Source organism: Mesoplodon mirus, assembly GCF_964341445.2.
Source record: "Mesoplodon mirus genome assembly, chromosome: 4".
In the NCBI taxonomy this organism is placed as follows: Eukaryota; Metazoa; Chordata; class Mammalia; order Artiodactyla; family Ziphiidae; genus Mesoplodon; species Mesoplodon mirus.
The window spans coordinates 173,565,995-173,589,652 of record NC_138979.1 but is presented as its reverse complement, the minus strand read 5'-3'; the positions used below and the strand labels follow the sequence as shown (position 1 = coordinate 173,589,652).

General features: G+C 45.0%; 1 protein-coding gene across 2 annotated transcripts in view; it reads left to right on the top strand.

Annotated features, from left to right (window-relative positions):
• The window catches only part of PTPN21 (protein tyrosine phosphatase non-receptor type 21), a 68,902-nt gene extending 45,444 nt beyond the window's left edge, over window positions 1-23,458 (top strand). The window contains exons 11-19 of one of the 2 annotated variants that reach the window (XM_082617191.1): window positions 1,551-1,611; window positions 4,250-4,334; window positions 8,595-10,036; window positions 15,457-15,594; window positions 16,465-16,686; window positions 19,391-19,519; window positions 19,708-19,942; window positions 20,375-20,535; window positions 20,764-23,458. In XM_082617191.1, coding sequence (XP_082473317.1) covers window positions 1,551-1,611; window positions 4,250-4,334; window positions 8,595-10,036; window positions 15,457-15,594; window positions 16,465-16,686; window positions 19,391-19,519; window positions 19,708-19,942; window positions 20,375-20,535; window positions 20,764-20,892 — 2,602 coding nt within the window. In that variant the 3' untranslated portion in view covers window positions 20,893-23,458. Of the gene's footprint in view, window positions 1-1,550; window positions 1,612-4,249; window positions 4,335-8,594; window positions 10,037-15,456; window positions 15,595-16,464; window positions 16,687-18,408; window positions 19,257-19,390; window positions 19,520-19,707; window positions 19,943-20,374; window positions 20,536-20,763 lie in introns of those variants that run through there. The other variant, XM_082617192.1, reaches the window with a different exon arrangement.
• Window positions 23,459-23,658: the final 200 nt, after the last annotated feature.

The window sequence follows — 23,658 nt, the reverse complement described above, 5'->3', positions numbered from 1 at the left end:
AATGTGCAGTTAAGGAGGGCTTAAAAAAAAAAAAAAAAAAGGCCCAGACACACCCTCCTGACTTGTTCCACTAAGGAGGCCTCCTCCTTTACTAATATATAATGCTTTACCAATTGATGCAGGTATTTTTGCAGTCTAATGGAATTAACATCCATTTTATTATTGTTAAGTAATAATTACTGGCAGAATGGGGAACATCCTTTGGGAAAGAAACATCTATTCTTTTTTTTTTTTTTTTTTTTTTGAGACATCTATTCTTCATCAACAATCTTAATACCTTCCAGCGATAATAAAAGGATATTATTAAAGAAAGCATTTTATCAAAAAAACTCAACTCTTAAAAGCAACTGTAGCTACTTGATAAGCTCCTAATAATCAGTAAAATTTTTTTAATCTCAAAAATCTTGTAAAAGTTAGCTAATATTTAGGGTTTGAATATAGGAAATTAGTTGTTAGAGTGCTAAGAATAATGTTAATTTATGAGACATGAGGCTTGATATTATGGTAAATTTACTGATTAAATGGAGCTAGTGTTTACTTTGTGGATTTTCTAGTAATTAGTCCTTAGAACACTATAACCAAGGGTCACAAAATATTTTTGTAATTAGTAATTATGTGTCACATAAGCTTATGAGCTAGGAACAAATGGTCAAAGGTTTTTCAAAAAGTGCTTTGACAAAATTACATCAACAAAGCCAAGAATCCTATGTGTTTAGGTTCCTAGATCTTATTTGCAATATAACTGACCACACATAAGAACAACAATAAAAAAATGTCTACCTCTGTTTTAAAAAGATTGAATTACCAAAGGACTTTTCTGTTTCTTGTTTGTGAGCTACATTTATTCAAAGATGGAGCTTGCTGTGAATGTCTTAAAATCTCAGATTATCTGATAAATATTAGTCGGTCGGCACTCCTGAATATTCTCATTCCTTTTTAAAAAGTACACTTAAAACCAGAGAGAAGTTTCTTGCTAAGGAAGGTGAATGGATTTATCACAGGCCCACCAAACCAATTTTCCTACTGTTTTGCTTTCCCTGTCTTAGTTCCTTAGAGGAAATATAGATTCTTAAGTTTCCAAAGTTATAACCTTATCTCTTCATGGAGGTGGTCAGTGCTGAGCCAGGCCTACAGAGGAGATGCATTTGCACTGAATCTTGCTTCCCTTGGGATGAGTTTGCGGCCCTCTGGCGTGGCCTGTTTTCCCCTCTGCTTCTGATCACTCCAGAGGTTCCACCCAAATGGACCAGGGAAAGTTACTGCTGCCCATCCCTCTGGTAGTCCAGGTGACTGATGCCCCATGAGGCTCAAACCCTGGAGTGTGGTCAGAGGGATCTGGGCATCAGGAAAGGACCAAGGCCCCAGGTAAGGACAGAAAATCTCCTTTCTTTTCTCTAATTTATGATTGGATTATTTTGTCTTTTGCTTTAGAAGATTTATCATTTTACCTTCTTATTAACTTATTTTGGTAGAATTAGGAAGGTTATGTGTATATGAGTGTGTGTATATATATACATATGCTCTTCTCAAAGACATGTCTTATTTTACAGGCAAACTCAGACCGTCATAGTGAACCCAATTAGGAGGAGGTCTTCTTCGAGGATGTCTCTGGTAAGAAAGGAAAAATACAATTGGTCTTTTTCTTTTAGTGATGTCATCTTCCTTAGTAAAATATGCTTTTAGCACTGTTAATTTTTAGTTTGAACCACAAAAGTGTGCTGATATTTGACCAAAGAAATGGTGATTTTCCATAGCTTAAGCCTAATATTTATATAATATATATAATATTTATTATATTATACATATTTAAATATTAGGTCCAACCTCATATTAAAAATTTTGTGAAAATGACTTTACTACCCAAAGCAATCTACATATTCAATGCAATCCCTATCAAACTACCACTGGCATTTTTCACAGAACTAGAACAAAAATTTTCACAATTTGTATGGAAACACAAAAGACCCGGAATAGCCAAAGCAATCTTGAGAATGAAAAATGGAGCTGGAGGAATCAGGCTCCCTGACTTCAGACTATACTACAAAGCTACAGTAATCAAGACAGTATGGTACTGGCACAAAAACAGAAATATAGATCAATGGAACAGGATAGAAAGCCCAGAGATAAACCCACGCACATATATGGTCACTTTATCTTTGATAAAGGAGGCAAGAATATACAGTGGAGAAAAGACAGCCTCTTCAATAAGTGGTGCTGGGAAAACTGGACAGCTACATGTAAAAGTATGAGATTAGAACACTCCCTAACACCATACAAAAATAAGCTCAAAATGGATTAAAGATCTAAATGTAAGGCCAGACACCATCAAACTCTTAGAGGAAAACATAGGCAGAACACTCTATGACATAAATCACAGCAAGATCCTTTTTGACCCACCTCCTAGAGAAATGGAAATAAAGACAAAAATAAACACATGGGACCTAATGAAACTTCAAAGCTTTTGCACAGCAAAGGAAACCATAAACAAGACCAAAAGACAACCCTCAGAATGGGAGAAAATATTTGCAAATGAAGCAACTGACAAAGGATTAATCTCCAAAATTTACAAGCAGCTCATGCAGCTCAATAACAAAAAAACAAAGAACCCAATCCAAAAATGGGCAGAAGGGCCTCCCTGGTGGCGCAGTGGTTGAGAGTCCACCTGCCAATGCAGCGGACACGGGTTCGTGCCCCGGTCTGGGAGGATCCCACGTGCCACGGAGCGGCTGGGCCTGTGAGCCATGGCCGCTGAGCCTGCGCATCCGGAGCCTGTGCTCCGCAACGTGAGAGGCCACAACAGTGAGAGGCCCGCGTACCGCAAAAAAAAAAAAAAAAAATGGGCAGAAGACCTAAATAGACATTTCTCCCAAGAAGATATACAGATTGCCAAGAAACACATGAAAGAATGTTCAACATCATTAATCATTAGAGAAATGCAAATCAAAACTACAGTGAGATATCATCTCACACCGGTCAGAATGGCCATCGTCAAAAAATCTAGAAACAATAAATGCTGGAGAGGGTGTGGAGAAAAGGGAACACTCTTGCACTGCTGGTGGGAATGTAAATTGATACAGCTACTATGGAAAACAGTATGAGGTTCCTTAAAAAACTACAAATAGAACTACCATACGACCCAGCAATCCCACTACTGGGCATATACCCTGAGAAAACCATAATTCAAAAAGAGTCATGTACCAAAATGTTCATTGCATCTCTATTTACAAAAGCCAGGAGATGGAAGCAACCTAAGTGTCCATCATCGGATGAATGGATAAAGATGTGGAACGCGTATACAATGGAATATTACTCAGCCATAAAAAGAAATGAAATTGAGTTATTTGTAGTGAGGTGGATGGACCTAGAGTCTGTCATACAGAGTGAAGTAAGTCAGAAAGAGAAAAACAAATACTGTATGCTAACACATATATATGGAATCTAAGGGTTAAAAAAAAGGGGGGTAAGACGGGAATAAAGACATAGACCTACTAGAGAATGGACTTGAGGATACGGGGAGGGGGAAGGGTAAGCTGTGACAAAGTGAGAGAGTGGCATGGACATATATACACTACCAAACGTAAAATAGATAGCTAGTGGGAAGCAGCCGCATGGCACAGGGAGATCAGCTCGATGCTTTGTGACCACCTAGAGGGGTGGGATAGGGAGGGTGGGAGGGAGGGAGATGCAAGAGGGAAGAGATATGGGAACATACGTATATGTATAACTGATTCACTTTGTTATAAAGCAGAAACTAACACACCATTGTAAAGCAATTATATTCCAATAAAGATGTTAAAAAAACTTTTTTGACTATTAGCCAAGAGTAATCAGTAGATATTTAAAATACTAGATGATTTTGCCTAATAAGATTAAATATACTACATATAAGCTTCTTATGTTCAATTGTTTACATAAGAATTCAGGAAATTTTTGTCTATTCCTTCTTGCTCTTAACTTTTTGGATACAGCTTGTTTTCTTGTGCTGTCTAATGTCTGATATCAGCGCATAGGGCTTAGCATTGCCATTCTGGCACTGAAAATGAAACACTGAAATGATACGCTGAAAATGAAACACTGAAAATGATAGATATGGTAAGAGCTATAGGGTCTTCATATTTATTTTTCATATATAATATGTTTGGCTGCTTTAGAAGTTTTTAATGGAGAGAAAGAAACCAGCAGAAAATTACTTTACACATATTACATAGGCAATGTGTTTTAATGCTGTTTACAATTTTCCATTTCTTAGCCTAAACCCCAGCCCTATGTGATGCCTCCCCCACCTCAGCTGCATTATAATGGACATTATACGGAACCATACACTTCTTCCCAAGGTAAAGTACACTATTTCTGAAATGCCTTACAAAATTATTATGAATAAATTAATGAGGACTTGGAGATCTTGAAGCTAGGATAGTTTTTGGCTGAAGTTCCTTCCAAAATTGTTGTCATGATTATAGCCAACCTGGGTTCATAGAAGAAGCTGCCATTATAGTCAGTTTTTTGGAAATGGGTGGAAAATATTCAATATCAAATTTTGATGCTCAAATTTGGCCCACGGGCACTCCTTCACAGTGGTTCCCATGTCCTGTTAACACACCCCCAGTAGCCTTTGAGTGCTTCCTTGCTTTCCAGCCTGGGGTGTCCCAAGCTCATTTTGTTTTTTCCTGCCTGAGACCTTCCCACTGTAAAGTATTAAACATTTTATTTTTATCTATTTATGTTCATCTTTCACATGATGAGTATAGGGACCTGTAAAGCTAGAGCTAAAGCTCCAGCATTCAGTTTACAGACTCTGCCTACAGGGCTCTACTATAAAGGCTGAGGAGATTTATGCAGAGAAGTAATTCCATATCTTAAGCTTGGAATCTAATAGTGGAGGATAAGACAGGTACACAAATAACTTAAATGCAAAGAGAACATGATTGTTGTGATGAGAGCGAGCGAGCAGTTGCTCATCATGTTGGAGAGACTGAGAAAGGCTTTTTGGGCCTCGAGAGATGGGTAGATATCCATATGTAGAGAGAGGCGGGTTCCTGCTGGGATTGCTGCTCCTGGTTTTGTGAAGGGGGGGTGGATAGTGAATGCATTGGCACAAACAAGGAAGGGGGTGGCTGGACTCAGTCCCACAGGGAACTGGTAGAACATGGTGTGTGAAGGGAGCGGAAGGTGGGTGGTGACGCATTGCTGGTGCCGGGCCTTGTGTGTAAGATGAGACTTTCTGTGCAGTGCGACGGGTGGGTGGGAGGGGATGGATTGGGCTCTGGGTTCCCAGAGTGTCCCCCTCAGGATGTTTTCGCCTTCTTCACGGTCTTCTCCTCCTTGCACGCTGCCCTCCTTTGGTTTTGTGACCCCAGCTCCCACCCACTTCCGGGAAAAGGCTCTTCTCTCCGCACTGTTAGTGTTTCCTTGCTGTTCATCCCTTTTCCTCCATCTGCAAGCATCCTACTGTTCTTCCTCTCTTCTCTCTCCAAAGTGCAGTTTGAATTATTTTTTTCTTTCATTTTTCACCCCACTTCTGAGAGTAACGCGTGTGTGTTCCTTCTGCCTCCTGGTTACCCCTTTACTTCTCCTACCTTTGCTACTCCGTTCCAGCTGCCCTCTCGCAGGTCCCCAGAGCCCCGCGCATTCTCCTTCCCATCTGATTCCAGCAGTCTAGCCTCTTGACGGACCTCTCTTCCCCGCACTGGGTTCTCCCTCCTCCTGTACCATCGGTGCTCCCGGCTCCCGAAGTCTGCCCAGGGCCCCCTCTCCCCCCGCGGGCTTCCGCAGCGGCCTCGTTTCATCCGTGGTTCGGGTTTCAGCGAGGATGACTGTCTGTGTTTCCCACCCCGTCGTCACTGCTGTGCTCCAGCCCCACATTTCATCTGTCTGACAGCTGCTGGGGCAGTGAAGGGAGCTACTGCATGTGAGCCCTCAGCGGGCTACCCAGCTGAGTAGGAAGCGCTCAGTGAATATTATCCACCATCACAGCTCGCTGAAGACTGACATCCTGCATTTGAGCCCATCCCTCTAGCCCACGAGTCCCTTTGCCCAAGTTCCTTACTTCTTTACGACGAAGTCACACTCCTGGTTCCTTGGATTCCAAACTGAGTGTAATTTTTCTTTTCTCTTTTTGCCTTCGATACCCCGACAGTTGCAAACCCTATCGCCTCTGATGAGCTCCATGTGACATCTCTTCCATGTCCCCTTCGCCCTGTCCCTCTGCTCCTGCCAATCCAGTTCTTTTTTTTTTTTTTTTAAACGTCTCATTAGTTCCTGCATCATAGCAGCTGATATCTTCAGTCTTCAATCCCCACTCTCCCTGGTTCACCTGACACTCAGCAGCCAGGCTCATCTTATCCCATCTCCCTGACGATCGTTCCTTTGTCTAGTGTTCAGCGTTCTCTGTGATGTTTCTTCATGCTACTCTTCCTGTCTTATTCCCCACTGTTCTGGACCCTCTCCGGCTACCTGGTACTCAAGCCAGACCGAGCACGCCCTCTGTGCCTCGTCTCCCAGCTTTGCCCGCACTGCTCAGTCACCCACAAGGGTCTTTATCCCACGCACCCTCCTGCCCACATGCTTCTGCCCAGTCAGGATGGGCTAGGCTGCGGTGTGGGAACAAATTCTAAACTCTTAGTGGCTTACACGGGAAAGCTTGCTTCTTTCTCAGGTTACCCGTCCTTCGTGCACTGGCAGGAGGGCTCTGCGCCACGTCGGCCTCCCCAGGGACTCGGGCCGGGGTCCCTTTCCATCTGGAATGTTGGGCACGGTGGCAAGGAGAAGGGAGCATGGAAATGGCTTCTGTGCCCTCTGCTCACTGCCCCTTGACTATTACTCGTCACGTGGCTGTGCCTGCCCTCCCGAGGTGAGGAGGGGGGATCCGAGCGATCCGCGCACATTCAGAGGTAGAGAGTCCGGCTCCTGATGAAACCCCACCCACACACCCCAAGGCCCCTTGAGGGCTGTATCCCCTGGGGGATTGTTCTTGGTCTTCTCCCTGTCCCATCAGCCTGGCCCAAGCTGGAAGCGATCCTTCCCTCCTCCGGACTCCTGTAACGCTTATCTCCTTTAATTGTCACGCTTCTTCCTTGGATTCTGGTGATTTTGGTACACACCTTTCCCTTTATATTTATCTGGATTCCAGTCATTTTCCCCCCGTTAGTTCTTAGCGTAGTCTTTTACACATACAGACTCATAAATGAATGGTTCATGGAGTACCCAGAGGAGCCTGGAGATGGGGAGGCCAGGCCGGCGGCTATCGTGCTAGTCTGGACGGGTTTGAATGAGGCTGGGCTGTGACAGCAGTGAGTAGCGGGGACTCCATAGACGCAGATTGCAGAGTGTTCCAGATACGGGAAATGGACAGGAACAAGGAAGCATTGTGTGTCCACAGGAGGAAACAGTGGTGCGTTTGAGGCCCATCCCTTTGTGGCTGTATGTGCCACACACAAGGCTGTGGCATGTTCACTTTGATAATCATTTGGCACTTGAACCGCCAAGAGGCTTTTGAATCAAAAAAAGAATGCTTTTCGATGCCAGCTGTTCTCTGATGGTTAGAAATCACCCTCATTAGTTTTCCAGGTGAACTACAGATTGGACTGAAGAAGCATGCCTCCTACCAGCCCCGAACAGGTGTACACACAGCCAAGCTAGATTCTGCTAGCTTGGACCCCAATCTTACTGAAGCATGGGGGCTGGAGCAGGGGGCAGGTGTGGCTGTCTTAGCAAGGGTTTTCTTGGCTTCTGGCCCCTAGTGAGGTATACAGCTACTGGTGACACTGTTGGACCTGAAGAGGCTCAGATCCTGCCCAACTATTGCCCTTTTGTGTCTTCACTGTGGAAGAATCTATACAGCCCACCTAGAGTTTCATTTAAGGAACTGTTTACAGACAGTTGGTGCTTGAACTAGCTCAGCATCATCAAGGCCACATCTCCAGTGAGGGGAGAAAGCAGGGTCAGAGACCCAAAGCCTTGAACAGTATCTCCGCCTGCAGTCACCCAGAGTTCCAGAAAGTCTGCTTTGTGTCTCTAGTAAAACATTTTTTTTTTTTTTTTTTTTTTTTTGCGGTACGCGGGCCTCTCACTGTTGTGGCCTCTCAGGCTCCGGACACGCAGGCTCAGCGGCCATGGCTCACGGGCCCAGCCGCTCTGCGGCATGTGGGATCTTCCCAGACCGGGACACGAACCTGTGTCCCCTGCATCGGCAGGCGGACTCTCAACCACTGCGCCACCAGGGAAGCCCCTAAAACACGTTTTTGACTTTCAGAAAAAGACAGTGTTTTGTGGTACAGTTGTCCTCTTAATATTGGACTTAGATTTGGCTGCTCTTTATTGGGTGTCAAATCCTGAATACCACCCTTAGAGTAGGCAGGGCCATCCCCATTCTCTAGATGAGGAGGCGAGGCTCCCAGAAACCCGCTGTGCAGGGTCACTCAGAGCTGTGGCTGGAGCCAGGTCCCTTCAGGGTGGAGTTTCATGAGGTACGCTGAGAATGTCATCAGCGTTGGGGGCCTGTCTCAGTATTTGTCTAGAGCAATTGACCCAGTTTTGTACATTTAGAAAATCTCATTGTAAAATGTACATTTTAAATGTTTTGTTTTTCCCCCCAGATAACCTGTTTGTGACCAACCAGAATGGATACTACTATCACTCTCAGACGAGTTTGGATCGAGCCCAGATCGACCTGAGTGGTCGCCTCCGCAACGGCAGCGTCTACAGTGCACACAGCACCAGCTCCTTAAATAACCCGCAGCCCTACTTGCAGCCCTCACCCATGTCCTCGAACCCCAGCATCACCGGGAGTGACATCATGAGGCCTGACTATGTCCCGTCGCACCGGCACAGCGCCCTGATCCCCCCGTCCTACCGCCCGACCCCCGACTATGAGACGGTGATGAAGCAGCTCCACAGAGGCCTGGCGCCCGCCGAGAGGCAGAGCCACTCGCTGAGAAACCTCAACATCGGCAGCTCGTACGCGTACAGCAGGCCCGATGCGCTGGTCTACAGCCAGCCCGAGATCCGGGAGCACGCGCACTTCAGCTCCCCCCCGTCGGCCCACTACCCGTTCAACCTGAATTACAGTTTCCACAGCCAGGCCCCTTACCCGTACCCCGCAGAGAGGCGGCCAGTGGTGGGTGCCGTCAGCGTGCCCGAGCTGACCAACGTGCAGCTCCAGGCCCGGGACTACCCAGCCCCCAACATCATGAGGACGCAGGTGTACCGCCCGCCGCCCCCCTACCCGTACCCCAGGCCCGCCAACAGCACCCCTGACCTGTCCCGCCACCTCTACATCAGCAGCAGCAACCCCGATCTCATCACCCGGCGGGTCCATCACTCGGTCCAGACGTTCCAGGAGGACAGCTTGCCGGTGGCGCATTCCCTGCAGGAGGTCAGCGAGCCCCTGACCTCGGCCCGGCACGCCCAGCTCCAGAAGCGGAACAGCATTGAGATCGCGGGGCTGACCCACGGCTTTGAGGGCCTGCGGCTCAAGGAGAGGACCATGTCGGCGTCGGCGGCGGACGTGGCTCCGCGGGCCGTCTCCGTGGACTCCCAGCCGAACGTCGTCACGGAAAGGACAAAGCGAGACGAGGACGACGAGCAGGAGAGCCTGAGATACGGTCACAAAAAGTCTCTTTCAGACGCCACCATGCTGATACACAGCAGCGAGGAGGAGGAGGAGGAGGACTTGGAGGAGGAGCGCGGGGCGCGGGCGCAGCCCTCTGCCCGGGCGCCCCGGGGCAGCTACTCCCAGCAAGCCCCGCTGAGCGGCCCCCACGCGCCCGGCCCCCCGGCCGCCGGCCCCGTGCACAGCCTTGAGCCCAAGGCCCACGTCACTGAGGCCGAGAGGAAGGGGAGGGCCGGCAGCCCAGTTCCCACGCCCGGGGAAGGCCCACGGCCCAGGAGGGACGGGCTGCTGACGCCCTCCATGTCCGAGTCGGACCTCACCACGTCGGGGAGGTACCGCGCCAGGAGGGACTCTCTGAAGAAGAGGCCGGTGTCAGATCTCCTCTCCGGAAAGAAGAACGTCGTGGAAGGGCTTCCGCCGTTAGGGGTGAGCCGTTCAGGGTGCACGGGGGGCACCTCACCCAACCTAGCACGGTGCCCTGTACACCTGACTTTTCTCAACACCTTCTGCCCTCTGTCCATCTTTTCTTTCACTCATTACTTCTGATGTTTTTCAGCTTTTTTCCTTTTAAGTTGTTTCACCTTCCCACCCCCCAGCCAAAACATATTTTGCCCAGTTTTTGTCTTATTTTGTAATACTTTGAGTTTGATGATCTATGGAAATAATGGGGAGGGATTAGAATTTTTGTGGTTTTGCTGGAGGTAATAACTTAGGTGAAGTGAAAGGTAAATGTAGGAGGCTCTGTGGAATGGAAGAGAAAGAATGAATGGGAAGTTTTAGTAATGCAGTGTGACGGAAAAGGAAGTAAAGGTTTCACGACTTTGGCCAGGATTACTTTGTCAGCCACCTGTAAAAATACCCCGCTGTGATGCAGGGTCCAGGGCTGCTCTTGTTCAGTTTGCTTGTTTGGGGTCTGAGGGAAGTGTTCTCCGAAGTGTCCCTCATGTATTCCTAATGTCGCAGTCCGTGTGGGTACAGCTTGAACCGCTGGGCTGTGATCTCTGAGGGCTGGAGGGTGATTCTGGAGCTGGGAAGGTGGCACTTTGTCAAGACAAAAAACCCAAGAGCTCCAGGTCTCTTTATTTATTCTTTATATCTTTACTGGAGTATAATTGCTAAACAACGTTGTGTTAGTTTCTGCTGTACAACAAAGTGAATCAGCTGTAAGTATACATATTCCCCATATCCCCTCCCTCTTGAACCTCCCTCCCACCCTCCCTATCCCACCCCTCTAGGTGGTCACAAAACACCGAGCTGATCTCCCTGTGCTATGCGGCTGCTTCCCAGTAGCCATCCATTTTACATTTGGTCGTGTATGTATGTCAATTCTACTCTCCCACTTCGTCCCAGCTTCCCCTTCCCGCTCCCCCGCCCCATGTCCTCAAGTCTGTTCTCTATGTCTGCGTCTTTACAGTACCATTTTTTTAGTTTCCATATATGTGCGTTAGCATATGGCATTTGTTTTTCTCTTTCTGATTTACTTCACTCTGTATGACAGACTCTAGGTCCATCCATCTCATTACAAATAATTCAATTTCGTTTCTTTCTATGGCTGAGTAATATTCCATTGTATATATGTGCCACATCTTTATCCATTCATCTGTCGATGGACACTTAGGTTGCTTCCATGTCCTGGCTATTGTAAATAGTGCTGCAATGAACATTGTGGTACCTGACTCTTTTTGAATTACGGTTTTCTCAGGGTATATGCCCAGTAGTGGGATTGCTGGGTCATATGGTAGTTCTAGATTTAGTTTTTTAAGGACCCTCCATACTGTTCTCCATAGTGGCTGCACCCATTTACATTCCTACCTCCAGGCCTCTTTAAAAGAGAGACTGAGTGAACTGAGAACCCAAGGAAGGTCCCTTGTAGAAAATGCAGCTCCTTAATATTCAGTATGATAAATAACGGTGGTTTAAGCACTTTTTATCTACTTGAGGCAAAATATAAAAGAGCATAACATCATCCCTAGCTGCCATTCCCAGAGCATTTCCTGTGTGCTGAGCAGGCCATCTGCTTTACCATGTCCAGTTTACAACGGGCCTATTGTTTCTACAGATGAGAAAATAGACTCTGAGATATTAAGTAACTTTCCCAAGGTCACACAGCTAGTGAGTGACCGAACTGAAATTTTAAACCCATATTTATCTCCGCAACCAGTTCTCCTATCTTCTACATTGTTCTGCATCAAAGTATACTGTATATTTTATTAAGTAGCAATTGCTTGTCTAAGCTTTGCTGTTCTCTTTCCATTGAAACCTTTTAACTCTGAGTTCCTCAGCTTTGCCCAGGCATCTGTGGCATTGTCATATCAGCGTGTCCACTCTGAGTCATCTGGCTTCCTTGCTCAGGCTCCTCCTTGCCCAGGGCTCCATTCCCTGTGCCCTGCGCTCCTGCCAAGTGAAAGCGATTAATTAGCCTATGCATTCTGTCTCCCAGGTGCTCCCAGTGTCCTGGCAGCCGGGGACTCCTCCCCCCATTTTTGCTGGTGGGCATATTCAAGACCTGAGCGTGCGTCACAAATATGGTTCTGCCCTAGTGTATTATTAGATCTTCTAAGATGCTATAGACAACTTCATAAGCAGGAGGAACGTTCACACACTATTATAGTGGTTGTGAAATAGATCAGTGTACACAGACTCAAGCTACTGACAGTAGTGCCGTGAATTTAAACGTGTTTTCTTTTAATGGGTTTGAATTGTACGTTTATTTTTAGTTTTTCTTGGGAGTACATTCTTACTCATCTGTCTGACAGTAAAGGCCAGTGTCTCAGGTTGGCTGAAGCGGAGGGCACAGGCTCACAATCGGTGACTCAGGGCAGGACAGGGTGTGGACGTGTCTCCCGAAGTAACTCTGCCTGAGTCCTGAGCCAGCTGCACGGGGCCCTCTCATAGTTGACACTCTTCACTGGTTACATCATGGACGTAGTTTTTATGCGTGACCTGAGTCTTTCCCCGAATGATACTTGTTTTGAGTAGAGTCCAGTATTCAAGCCTATTGTCCCTGGAGTTCTGAATGGCCCAGCAAATTCTGCTAAGTCTGAGGACTTTTATCGGTTTGGTTCTCTAAAAATACAAAATCTCCCCCTCATTGACTTTTAGACCTAATGAAATTATGTGATTGGATTATCCTTTTTCACCCCTTCTTTTCTCATAAGGGATCTCCCTACTTAAGGAATGTGAATGGCAACTGTGGCCCAGGAGAAGGTACAGGACCTAAGAGTGGAAAACTTGGGTCTGAGTCTAGAACCTGCCATTCATTATTTCTCTGCCCAGTGGGCCGGGCCCTTTACACACCAGAGCCTCAGCTTCTCCATCCTTAACACAGGACGGTCACCCCTCCTCTGTCTGCTGTGGCGTTGTGTTAGGTCCCACATAGGGTTAGGCATGAAAAGTGCTTTCTAATTTCTATGATGCAGCATAACTGATTTTAATGCATGGTTTTTATTGTGTTGACCCTATTTGCCATGTATAAAGAGGCAGCTGTGTGACACTGGGCAAACAGCTTAATCTCTCTGACTCCCATTTTCTCATTTGTAACTGAGATGACCCCAGAGAGTTGTTGGGGGGAAATGCTCAGTCAAGTTTAACTCATTACTGTGAGGTGGCATCATACATTTAACTTCCTGGCTTCCCAAGAGCTGAAGAGTCCAACTCTCTGCTAATCCTCTGACCCCCTTTCATAGTAACTCAGGGTGGCCATTATTTTAATTGTTACAGCAAGCAAATATACTAACGTGAATTATGGTTCTAGAGGTTTAGTATTAAAAACAGTGAAATAAATTGCAGATAAGCAGAAACATTTTAGAATTCTCCACCCATCTCCACCTGTGGTGACTTGATTGCTATCTGGAAAAGGTAGACTGGTTTGAGTGCTTGCGCATCTACATAAAGAGTTTTTGTTTCACCCTTAGTCTTATGTGGTGGTTCTGACATGAGAAATCACTGTACGGGTTGTACATTTAAAACCATGCTCTTGTACTCTGAGGGCTAAGTAAGGGGTATTTGAAGTGAGTTTTGACTATAAGCCCCTTTCTTCAAATACTGGCTTTAGGGCTTCCCTGGTGGTGCAGTGGTTAGGAATCCGCCTGCCAGTGCAGGGGACACGGGTTCAAGCCCTGGTCCGGGAAGATCCCACATGCTGTGGAGCAACTAAGCCCATGTGCCACAACTACTGCACTCTAGAGCCCGCGAGCCACAGCTACTGAAGCCTGCGCACCTAGAGCCCGTGCTCTGCAACAAAAGAAGCCACCACAATGAGAAGCCGGTGCTCCACAACGAAGAGTAGCCCCTGCTTGCCGCAACTAGAAAAAGCCCACGTGCAGCAATGAAGACCCAGCACAGCCAAAAATAAATAAAATAAAATAAAATTAATTTTTAAAAAAATTAAAAAAAAATACTGGCTTTAGAGCTGACCTTACCAATCACCCAACACATGTGTGCTGAGGCCTTTTGAGTCATTTTCAGGCCAAGCAGTGCTGGAGCCACCTCTGCTGGCTGGTGGGAGCTGAGTGTTAAATTTTCAGGCTCTTGTGAGGCCGCTGATGTTACACTGGCAGATTGAAGTTAGCTGTGATGGGAGTATTTGTACCGTGGAACCTGGCAGACTTCACACATCAGAGCTGTTCCCACTCCCCCGCCACAAAGTCCATTGTTACACATTTACCTGCTTTCTGCACACCACTGTTTTCTGCACACATGAGAATCATGACGTTTTAGCCTAAGCAGGAACCTTTTAGTCTGTGTAGCCTCCCTCTCTCTCTCCAAGGCTGACAGAGCTGCAGTAAAGTTGATTTAATTTATGAGACAGAAGAGAGCTGCTGATTTCATTTATGAGATAGAACTGAGAAAACCATTTCTGTCACATTAGGGCTACAGTCGTGATAATTACTACGGCTTCCAAGGAGGTGTAGACTATTGAAGAAGACTTGGCATTCTCGGGCTCGTTTGCCTCAGAGAGCAAAATCATTGGCTTTAATAATAACTTTAGGAAACACCAGTTTTCAGGAGACAGAATCCCATCTGTGCCCTCTCCTGTACCCTCTCTTGGTATAATGATGGAGATTTCAGCCCTGATGTTCTCCTCATTTAAAAATATGGTGGTTCTAACGGCATTTACCAGAGGTGTGGTGAGCTAACCCACGTCACACAAGTCTGCAACAGAATGTAGAATACGATAGAGCCACCAGAGAAGACATTGAAAAAGAATGAATTTGTTTTTTTTTTTTTTAATGTATAAAAAGCTTATTGCAGGGCTTCCCTGGTGGCGCCATGGTTGAGAGTCTGCCTGCCGATGCAGGGGACACGGGTTCGTGCCCCGGTCCGGGAGGATCCCACATGCCGCGGAGCGGCTGGGCCCGTGAGCCACGGCCGCTGAGCCTGCGCGTCCGGAGCCTGTGCTCCGCAACGGGAGAGGCCACAACAGTGAGAGGCCCGTGTACCGCAAAAAAAAAAAAAAAAAAAAAAGCTTATTGCAATGAGGTGACTACATTTAAAACCCTCTTTGTGGATTGCAGCTGATTTTTGTGTGTGTCACGGTTTGATATTCAGGAGTCCTGTGAAGGAATGCTGTCTGCTTGGAGCCTCACCTTTCATGAAACCAGTTGCATTTCAAAACCTTGTATCTGGAAGACTTATCAGGGCTTTGGCCTTAAAAGGAGTGTCTTCCTCCTAACCTTTGTGAAACAGATGTGTGTGTGTGTGTGTGTGTGTGGAGTGTAAGCTCTCCTGTGGTTGTTGGTTTAGGAGAACCCTCCCTCTGTTAACTGCCTTCAGTCCATTGAAATCTCTTTTCAGAGGGATTGTATTTGTGTATATTTGATATATACATACAAATATTTTTGTAGGGAATGAAAAAGAGCCGAGTAGATGCAAAAAAAATTGGTCCTCTCAAACTGGCTGCCCTAAACGGACTCTCCCTGTCTCGACTGCCTCTGCCTGATGAAGGAAAGGAGGTGCCTGCCAGAGCCACGAATGATGAGAGGGTACGTACCAGACCACGGGTCTGCACGCCTGCCCTGGAACAGCTGATACAGTGCTGCAGAGCTGCCTTCTTGAGATTTTACTGAATCTTCTAACACATTTGATAATTATAAATGAGTGTTAGGAATTTTGTCATCTGGCCTTCAAAACTGGGGCAAATTTATAGCTAATGTCTTAATAGATAGTTTCAGGCTAAATGTTGATTTTTGTCTGCTGGTTTCTGAATACTGTTCTTTACCTTCTTCTGGCTATGAAGTTAGAGGAAATGTGCAAATGCATATGAGTACACATAGGAAGGAAAGCAGATATCGACTGCTTTCATTACATCAAAAACTTAACAGTGAACGGTTACTGAATTTTTCAAAACTTCGTGACTGAGATGTATTTGCTATGAGGTTCTATTATATCAAAATTAGACAGGCATGAATTATGCTAAGGAAAAATTAATTTGCTTACAACTGGATCCTGGAGATAGTTTCCAATAATGTTTTCTGTTTTTTATATAATAAAATTGAAGCATTTGTTTGTAGAGGTTGGAATTGATTATCCTACTTTAGGATTTACTGTTCTCCAGGAGAATTTTCCATTCTTAGAGGGTCACATAATTGACTATAGATTTAGAGAAGATGAATTCAACGAATTGTTTTAGGCCAAGTTTACACAGAACTTTGCATCACGTTTCTCACCAATAAGATTATTTCATTTGTTCTTTTGTTGTTATGACCTGTTAAATTTAACTTTGGTTTCATCTAGAATTTTCAACATTAGATAATACTGGACTTGAAGCAGAAAACGAGATTTCAAGTGTACGGTCAAAACGCAGCTGTGGCATGGGACTGTATTCATATTATTCCTCACTTTCTATTTTTCAGTGTAAAATTCTGGAACAGCGGTTAGAACAAGGAATGGTATTCACAGAATATGAAAGAATTCTTAAAAAACGGCTCGTTGATGGGGAGTGCTCAACAGCACGACTCCCTGAAAATGCAGAAAGAAATCGGTTCCAAGATGTTCTTCCCTATGACGATGCCAGAGTGGAACTGGTCCCAACCAAAGAAAACAATACTGGTTACATCAACGCGTCACATATTAAGGTGAGGGGAATGTTTAGAGTGATACACAGGATGTGAAGTTTCCAGTTAAATTAGGAGAATGCTAAGAATTGTATTCATGTCTATTTTCTAAAAACATCCTAGTTTTGAACCGTTGGGACAAACTGTACTGTAAGTTGGGAAATCCATACACCAAGGCTGGACACACAGTGTTTGCTCCCTCCATGTGTTGGATCCCTCTGCACCCAGCGTTGTTACCAGGACTCCAGGACCACTCATTTGTCTGACTGGAGAACTTTGTGCTTCTAAATCTGAAGACCTCTTTATAGCTCATAAATTCTCTCAAGAGCAGCTGAATTGCTAGTTTGTCCTTATCACATACCTACATGCATTTTTATGTAAAAGAAGTGTCTGGTGTTTACCAAAGCTTTTCCTTATGGTGATGCCATCTGTACTCTTTGCATACTCTCTTAGTCATTTTTTTTTTTAAGATTGTTAAAAGTTTAAGTACTTCCGTGCCTCCAGCCTTTCTAGCATTCTCCTAGTTTTAAATTTATTATTATTTTTATTTTTTAGGCCACGTTGGGTCTTAGTTGCGGCACGAGGGATCTTCGTTGAGGCATACAGGATCTTTTGTTGTGGTGCGCCGGCTCTTCAATGCGGCGCGTGGGCTTCCCTCTAGTTGTGGCGTGCGGGTTTTCTCTTCTCTGGTTGTGGCGCGCAAGCTCCAGGGTGTGTGGGCTCTGTAGTCGTGGTGCGTGGGCTTAGTTGTCCTGCAGCAGGTGGGATGGATCTTAGTTCCCCGACCAGGGATCAAGCCCACGTCCCCTGCATTGGAAGGCAGATTCTTTACCACTGGACAACCAGGGAAGTCCCTCTTAATCATTTATTTTCTTTTGTAGCCATTAAATATTTTATAAGAACAATTTTTTTAATTAATTAATTTATTTTTGGCTGTGTTGGGTCCTCGTTGCTGCACACAGGCTTTTCTCTAGTTGCGGCGAGCGGGGGCTACTCTTCGTTGTGGTGCGCGGGCTTCTCATTGCGGTGGCTTCTCGTTGCAGAGCAAAGGCTCTAGGCGTGCAGGCTACAGTAGTTGTGGCACGTGGGCTCTAGAGCACAGGCTCAGTAGTTGTGGCACATGGGCTTAGTTGCTCCACAGCATATGGGATCTTCCTGGACCAGGGATCAAACCCATGTCCCCTGCATTGGCAGGCGGATTCTTAACCACTGAGCCACCAGGGAGGTCCCCCTTTTAATCATTTTTAAATATCATTTTGTTCTTAAGCAGTGCTGCTTTTTCCCTGGAAACAATATAATGCCGTTTAACTGGGGTAACGTTACACCCATTAAAATGGAAAAAGTGATGATTCACAATGGGAAGGTGAGAAAAGCCAGATGCTCTGTCTTCTCCATGCTGGTTGGAGAGTCAGTTCGTTGTTTTGGGAAGAAGAAATGTCCTTATAGTGAGTGAATGAGTGAGTGTCTATGGGCAGGTGTTATTTTCCTTCTTTCCCACATTTTATTTAGTTTGCAAGTGATGTTTGATGAGAGCCGTTTCACACTTAAGACTTTGTAGAGGCCCAGCAGTCTGCCTGTGAAAGCCAGTACCCTTGATGGTCTTTGGGAATTTGTGCACAAGCTTTTTAAACATGGACATAAGTTATTTAAAAACTGAGCATCTCTTTGGAATAGCTTAGCCAGTCTCCCGTGACTGGGTGGATGAGGGTTGAATAACGCTGTGGTTCTGTGGTGGTATTTCAGAATCTTCAGAGACAGCCCGAAGAACAGTGGAAAGAGTCTGACTTCAGAATTCGTGGATCGACCCCTTAGCAGTGTGGGACCTCGTTGTACTTATCTCTGAATAAGGAAGTGCTGACCTCCCCCCATTACGCTCCCCATCAGATCCTTCCTCCCTGGTTCTTGTTCGCTGTGGTGCCTGGTGCCACCCACCACGGGCCCAGTGGGAGGATGGCGGTGTGACTCAGGCTGCAGCCTTAAATGGGGGCATGATTGGAAGGGTGCGTGGCCCAGGGTTTACACTCGGCACTCAGAAAGCGGTTATGGTCATCACTCAGCAGTGGGGGAGCCAAGATTTAACCCAGATTTCCTGACTACAAATCCTGTTATTATTATATTAGACTGTTTTCAAGGAGGTTAAATCCTAAGTGGAAATTTAGTATGGAGGGTGATCCTGACTCAGAAGTTCAGAGGTGAACTCCTTAGGTAGGAAGACTTTTTTTCCCCTAGAAATTTGAAGTTTAACTTAGGTTTTGACTTAATTGCTAGTACTTGATCCAGTGTGTGTAATACTTCACGAGGGAAAATTGTGTTTGAAATTTGGGATATGATGACGTTGATATTATTTTTATGAGAAGAACCTAACAGCAGCAATAACAATCATTTATTAAGAACCTATCATGTGCAGGGCACCATACATATTGGCTCGCTTAATCCTGACAACATGAGGGTAGGGAATATTTTTATTGTACAGATGAAAATTGAAATTTGGAGAGCTTAAGGAAATTGCCCTAGGTCATATAGATATGTGAATTCATAGCGCATACGTTTATAAAGTTATCAGTAATGGAAATGGCACTAATAAGGAAAAAGAATAAGATAAAATCTTTATTTTTATTTTTTCTGAATATTTCAGTTTGCTTTTTTCATATTACCGTGAACAAATGTATATACATGTATTATACACATACATATTAATTTTTTTTAAAACCTTTTCTGATTTCAGGTCTCTGTCAGTGGAATTGAATGGGATTATATTGCCACTCAGGGACCCTTACAAAACACCTGTCAGGACTTTTGGCAGATGGTGTGGGAACAGGGAATTGCAATTATAGCAATGGTGACGGCGGAAGAGGTAAGTACTCGTTTCTCTTAATTGATTTTCTCAGCCGCAGAAAAACAGTTTATGTTGATCGTGTGTAATCCTGACTTTTAGAGGAAAGGCAGGGTAAGGTCGCAGTTCTGAGTTTCAGACATGCTCCCTGTGAGGGGCATCCTTTGCTGGCTCTTGTATTGTGTTTTAACTGCACTTGTCTCTAACAGGAGGGTGGAAGGGAGAAGAGCTTTAGGTATTGGCCACGCCTTGGTTCCAGGCACAACACTGTCACCTATGGAAGGTTTAAGATCACCACCCGGTTCCGCACAGACTCGGGCTGCTATGCCACCACGGGCTTGAAGATGAAGCACCTTCTCACGGGGCAGGAGAGGACGGTGTGGCATCTCCAGTACACAGACTGGCCTGAGCATGGCTGTCCAGAGGACCTCAAGGGATTTTTATGTAAGTATCTTCATTCCCAGCACGGCCTTTGCCAGAGCTGTTAAATCCACCACAGAGAGGAAGCCTTAAGTTCCTGAAAAATTTCCTTTATGTTGTCCCATGTAAGCTGTGGGCTTGTTTTAAAATAAAAATTTCAAGTGTTTAGGGGAGGCTTAACAGAAGGGATTTTAAAGCATAATTTGGTAATGAGTAGAATGCCATTACTGACTCCTAGAGAGTTTCTCCTTTTCATTTTGTAGATGAGAAGACGGAAGCCCAGGAGGAGTCAGGGACTTGCCCAAGATCACACTGTCAGTTAATAGTTGGGGTTGGTTAATTGGCATCTGGTGCTGTGTATCAGGAGTTTTCTCAGTCAGTGGAGATGATCTGAAAATTGTCAATTTGATAGGCCTTAATCCCTTTGTGTTTTTCTGTTTCATTGATATTTCACAGCATACCTTGAAGAGATCCAGTCTGTTCGACGCCATACAAATAGTACAAGTGAACCAAAAAACCCCAACCCTCCGTTACTGGTCCACTGCAGTGCTGGCGTGGGACGGACTGGCGTCGTTATTTTGTCAGAGATCATGATTGCCTGTCTGGAACACAACGAGGTGCTTATTTCCTCTGCTGATGAGGGGAGAGGTGGGCTGGGCACAAGGCCGGGGAAGAGAGGGACCTAGTGACCTGACAGCTCTTTCTGAACAAATGTCCTCGGGGATTCTCTATTGAAGATGCTAAGGTAGAAAAGAGACTGTCTGCTTGAAGCCACATTTCTGCTAGGACGCTCCTGCCCCCGCCCAGGGTGTGCACTACCCTTATCACTGCTTCTCTCATTCTAGGTGCTGGACATCCCACGGGTGCTGGACATGCTGAGGCAACAGAGAATGATGATGGTGCAGACCCTCTGCCAGTACACGTTCGTATACCGAGTTCTCATTCAGTTCCTGAAAAGCTCAAGGCTCATATAAGCTCCCACAACTTCCTACGGGGACCCGATCATGTGAAGCGTTTACAGCGGAAAAAAAAGAGTGCTTGCCGAACTCATGCTGTCTCCTCCACTCGATGCACATGGAGCGCTACATCAGGACGTAAGTGACGGGATGAATGATGGCACATGGAAGGAAGTATGCAGAGCACGAGGCTGAAGAGGGGGTTTAACCTGGGAAAGATGCCGAAGAGGAAGGACTTGGTTCTGAGGGCGTTGCCCTGCTCCAATCTGTCCTATTTGCAGTACTTGCACACATTTGGAGATTGTATTTTCTAGATAATTCTCTATTTCGCTGAAGCTACGCTGGGCAATTCTGGCAATCACTAAGGCGTATAGGTGTCTATCTTAAATGAGTTTTTGATAATGGAATTTTATTTTATGACTCAAATATTTGGGGTTTTCTTCTTAAGAAACTGAACTTTCCATGGGGATGATCCACAGATGTGAGTAGTTCCTATATAACTTTGTATTTAAAACTATGTTATTATCTTTTGTTATTTTTAAAAAATCTTGGGTAGTTAACAATGTAGTTACCAAACCCCAAACTACAAGAAGAATCTAAAAGTGTTATTTTGAAACAAAGAGAACATTTTTATATTCAGAAAATTTTTTATCCTAAAAATTCTATATATTTGTACCTTCTGTATTTTCCAAACAAGAGTTCAGCTCATTAAGGTACTGAGATGAGTCAGTTAATGTAAGTTAAAGTTGGGAATGAAGGCACATTATTTAAAATGTATGAAAATAATCAGATTCACTATTTTTTTTTCAGTATTATTCATAAACCCAAATGAGTTTGATTTTATTGGTTGAAAATGAAGTGAAAAACAGTTGCATAAGATGGTTTTAAGCACTTTTTTTTGTTGAAAACAATAAATCTGAGTTTTTAATATATGTGTTGCTTTATAGGTGAAACAGTAACAACGGACATATTGAAAGTGTTTTGGAAGAGATCAGGAATGTGTATGTAGGGTGACTAGGACAAGAGTAAGTTCAGTGTAAATGCAAGATGGTGAATGCAAGCTGCCTTTGTCTTTACAGAAAATGCAGTGTTATCTATACTCAGACTGAGATGCTGGCATGGGGAGTGGGGGGCTTGGGAAGAGTCTGGGGGCTGACCCCCCAAGGAAGGTATCCCCAGGAAATTCAGGGCCCATCACTGGCAGTGACTCGCTCTGTTTCCTTGAAGTTCTTCCACCTGCACCTCTCTTCTTTTTTTTTAACAAATCAGGTTTATATGATGATTAAAAGAAGTCTCGGTGCTTCCCTGGTGGCGCAGCGGTTGAGAGTCCACCTGCCGATGCAGGGGACATGGGTTCGTGCCCCTGTCCGGGAAGATCCCACATGCCGCGGAGCGGCTGGGCCCGTGAGCCATGGCCGCTGAGCCTGCGCGTCCGGAGCCTGTGCTCTGCAACGGGAGAGGCCACAGCAGTGAGAGGCCCGCGTACCGCAAAAAAAAAAAAAAAAAAGCCTTGAAGAGGCTTTATTTTCTTTTGGTTGAAAGAAGGGAAGTGTTAGTAATAGTCTTACCTCATCTCCCAAAACCGCAGCCCAGACTTGCGGGGCCCCCGAGATGACTGTGGTGTTCAAGATGTACCGGAACTTTGGCTCCTTAATCCTCTAACTTCACACCTGAGGTCAACTTTAGCTCCGCTCCCGGCAATCCCATGTAGGCCCATCCCAGGGGGCAGGAGCAGGCCAGGCTGGCATGGCCTGGTCACATGGGGGCTGAAGAGGTAAGGATGGACGAACTGGTCCGGTTAGCTGAGCAGCCGTCTCTTCCTTCCTTCTTGAGGCTGCGTCTCCACAACACAGAGCTTCTGAAATGTCAGACCCAGGATTATTTCCCCAAATCACAATATCCTAGGGATAGTTCTGATTCCCGTGTTAACTCCTAAAGCAGTTTAACTCATTGTTGTCACCGCTAAGTGTGTGTCGTTAGCTGTAAGGCAGGATTTCCTTTATACGGTGTGTGTATCTGCCGAACTCTGACCCAGAAACCAACCACCTGAGAGGAAAATTCCGGCGGTATTGATGAAAATGAATATTGAAAGTGGGCATGTTTCTCACTTGGGAACAAAGAATTGATTTTAAATCTAAAATTGTTTAAAGAACAATAGACCCAAGTGCAAATATTCAGGAAGAGCTCCCCAGGAGAATGGAATAAGAGTTTTTTATTGTAATATTTCCCATCTCCACACCATGTAGAGTGTTTCTGATGCTTTTTTTCTTCCATGGTATGTTTTTTTTAAAATGCATTTCTGTCAGGTTTAAACATTTTGAAGTGTCCCATTGACAAGAACATACTGTAAAACAAAATCTAAAGAGTAATATATGGTATGTTTGTGTTCCTGTTGTAATAATTGGATTATAAGAAAATTACTTATGAGGGCTAAATTACACTGTATAAATGTCACTCTTAAAACTCGCATGTTTGACATAGCTTCTAAGACCCATGTAATTTTTTGTGTCCCTTTTGAATTTTTAAACTTTTAATTAAGTTAGTGAATATGGAAGTATTTCTGAATAAAAATAAATCTACATTACTAGACTTCGAAGTAATGTGATTTTCAAGAGCAAACTGTAGAACACTGAGGTTTCCATAGGCTCACCACGTCTGAGTTGAGGATGTTCTGTCCGCCAAACTTACACAGTGCTTCAGTATTTTAGTGTCTTTTAGTTCGTTGATATTCTTAATTTCATATCAAAATTACCAAAATATACATTTTCACAAACAGTAGGTTAT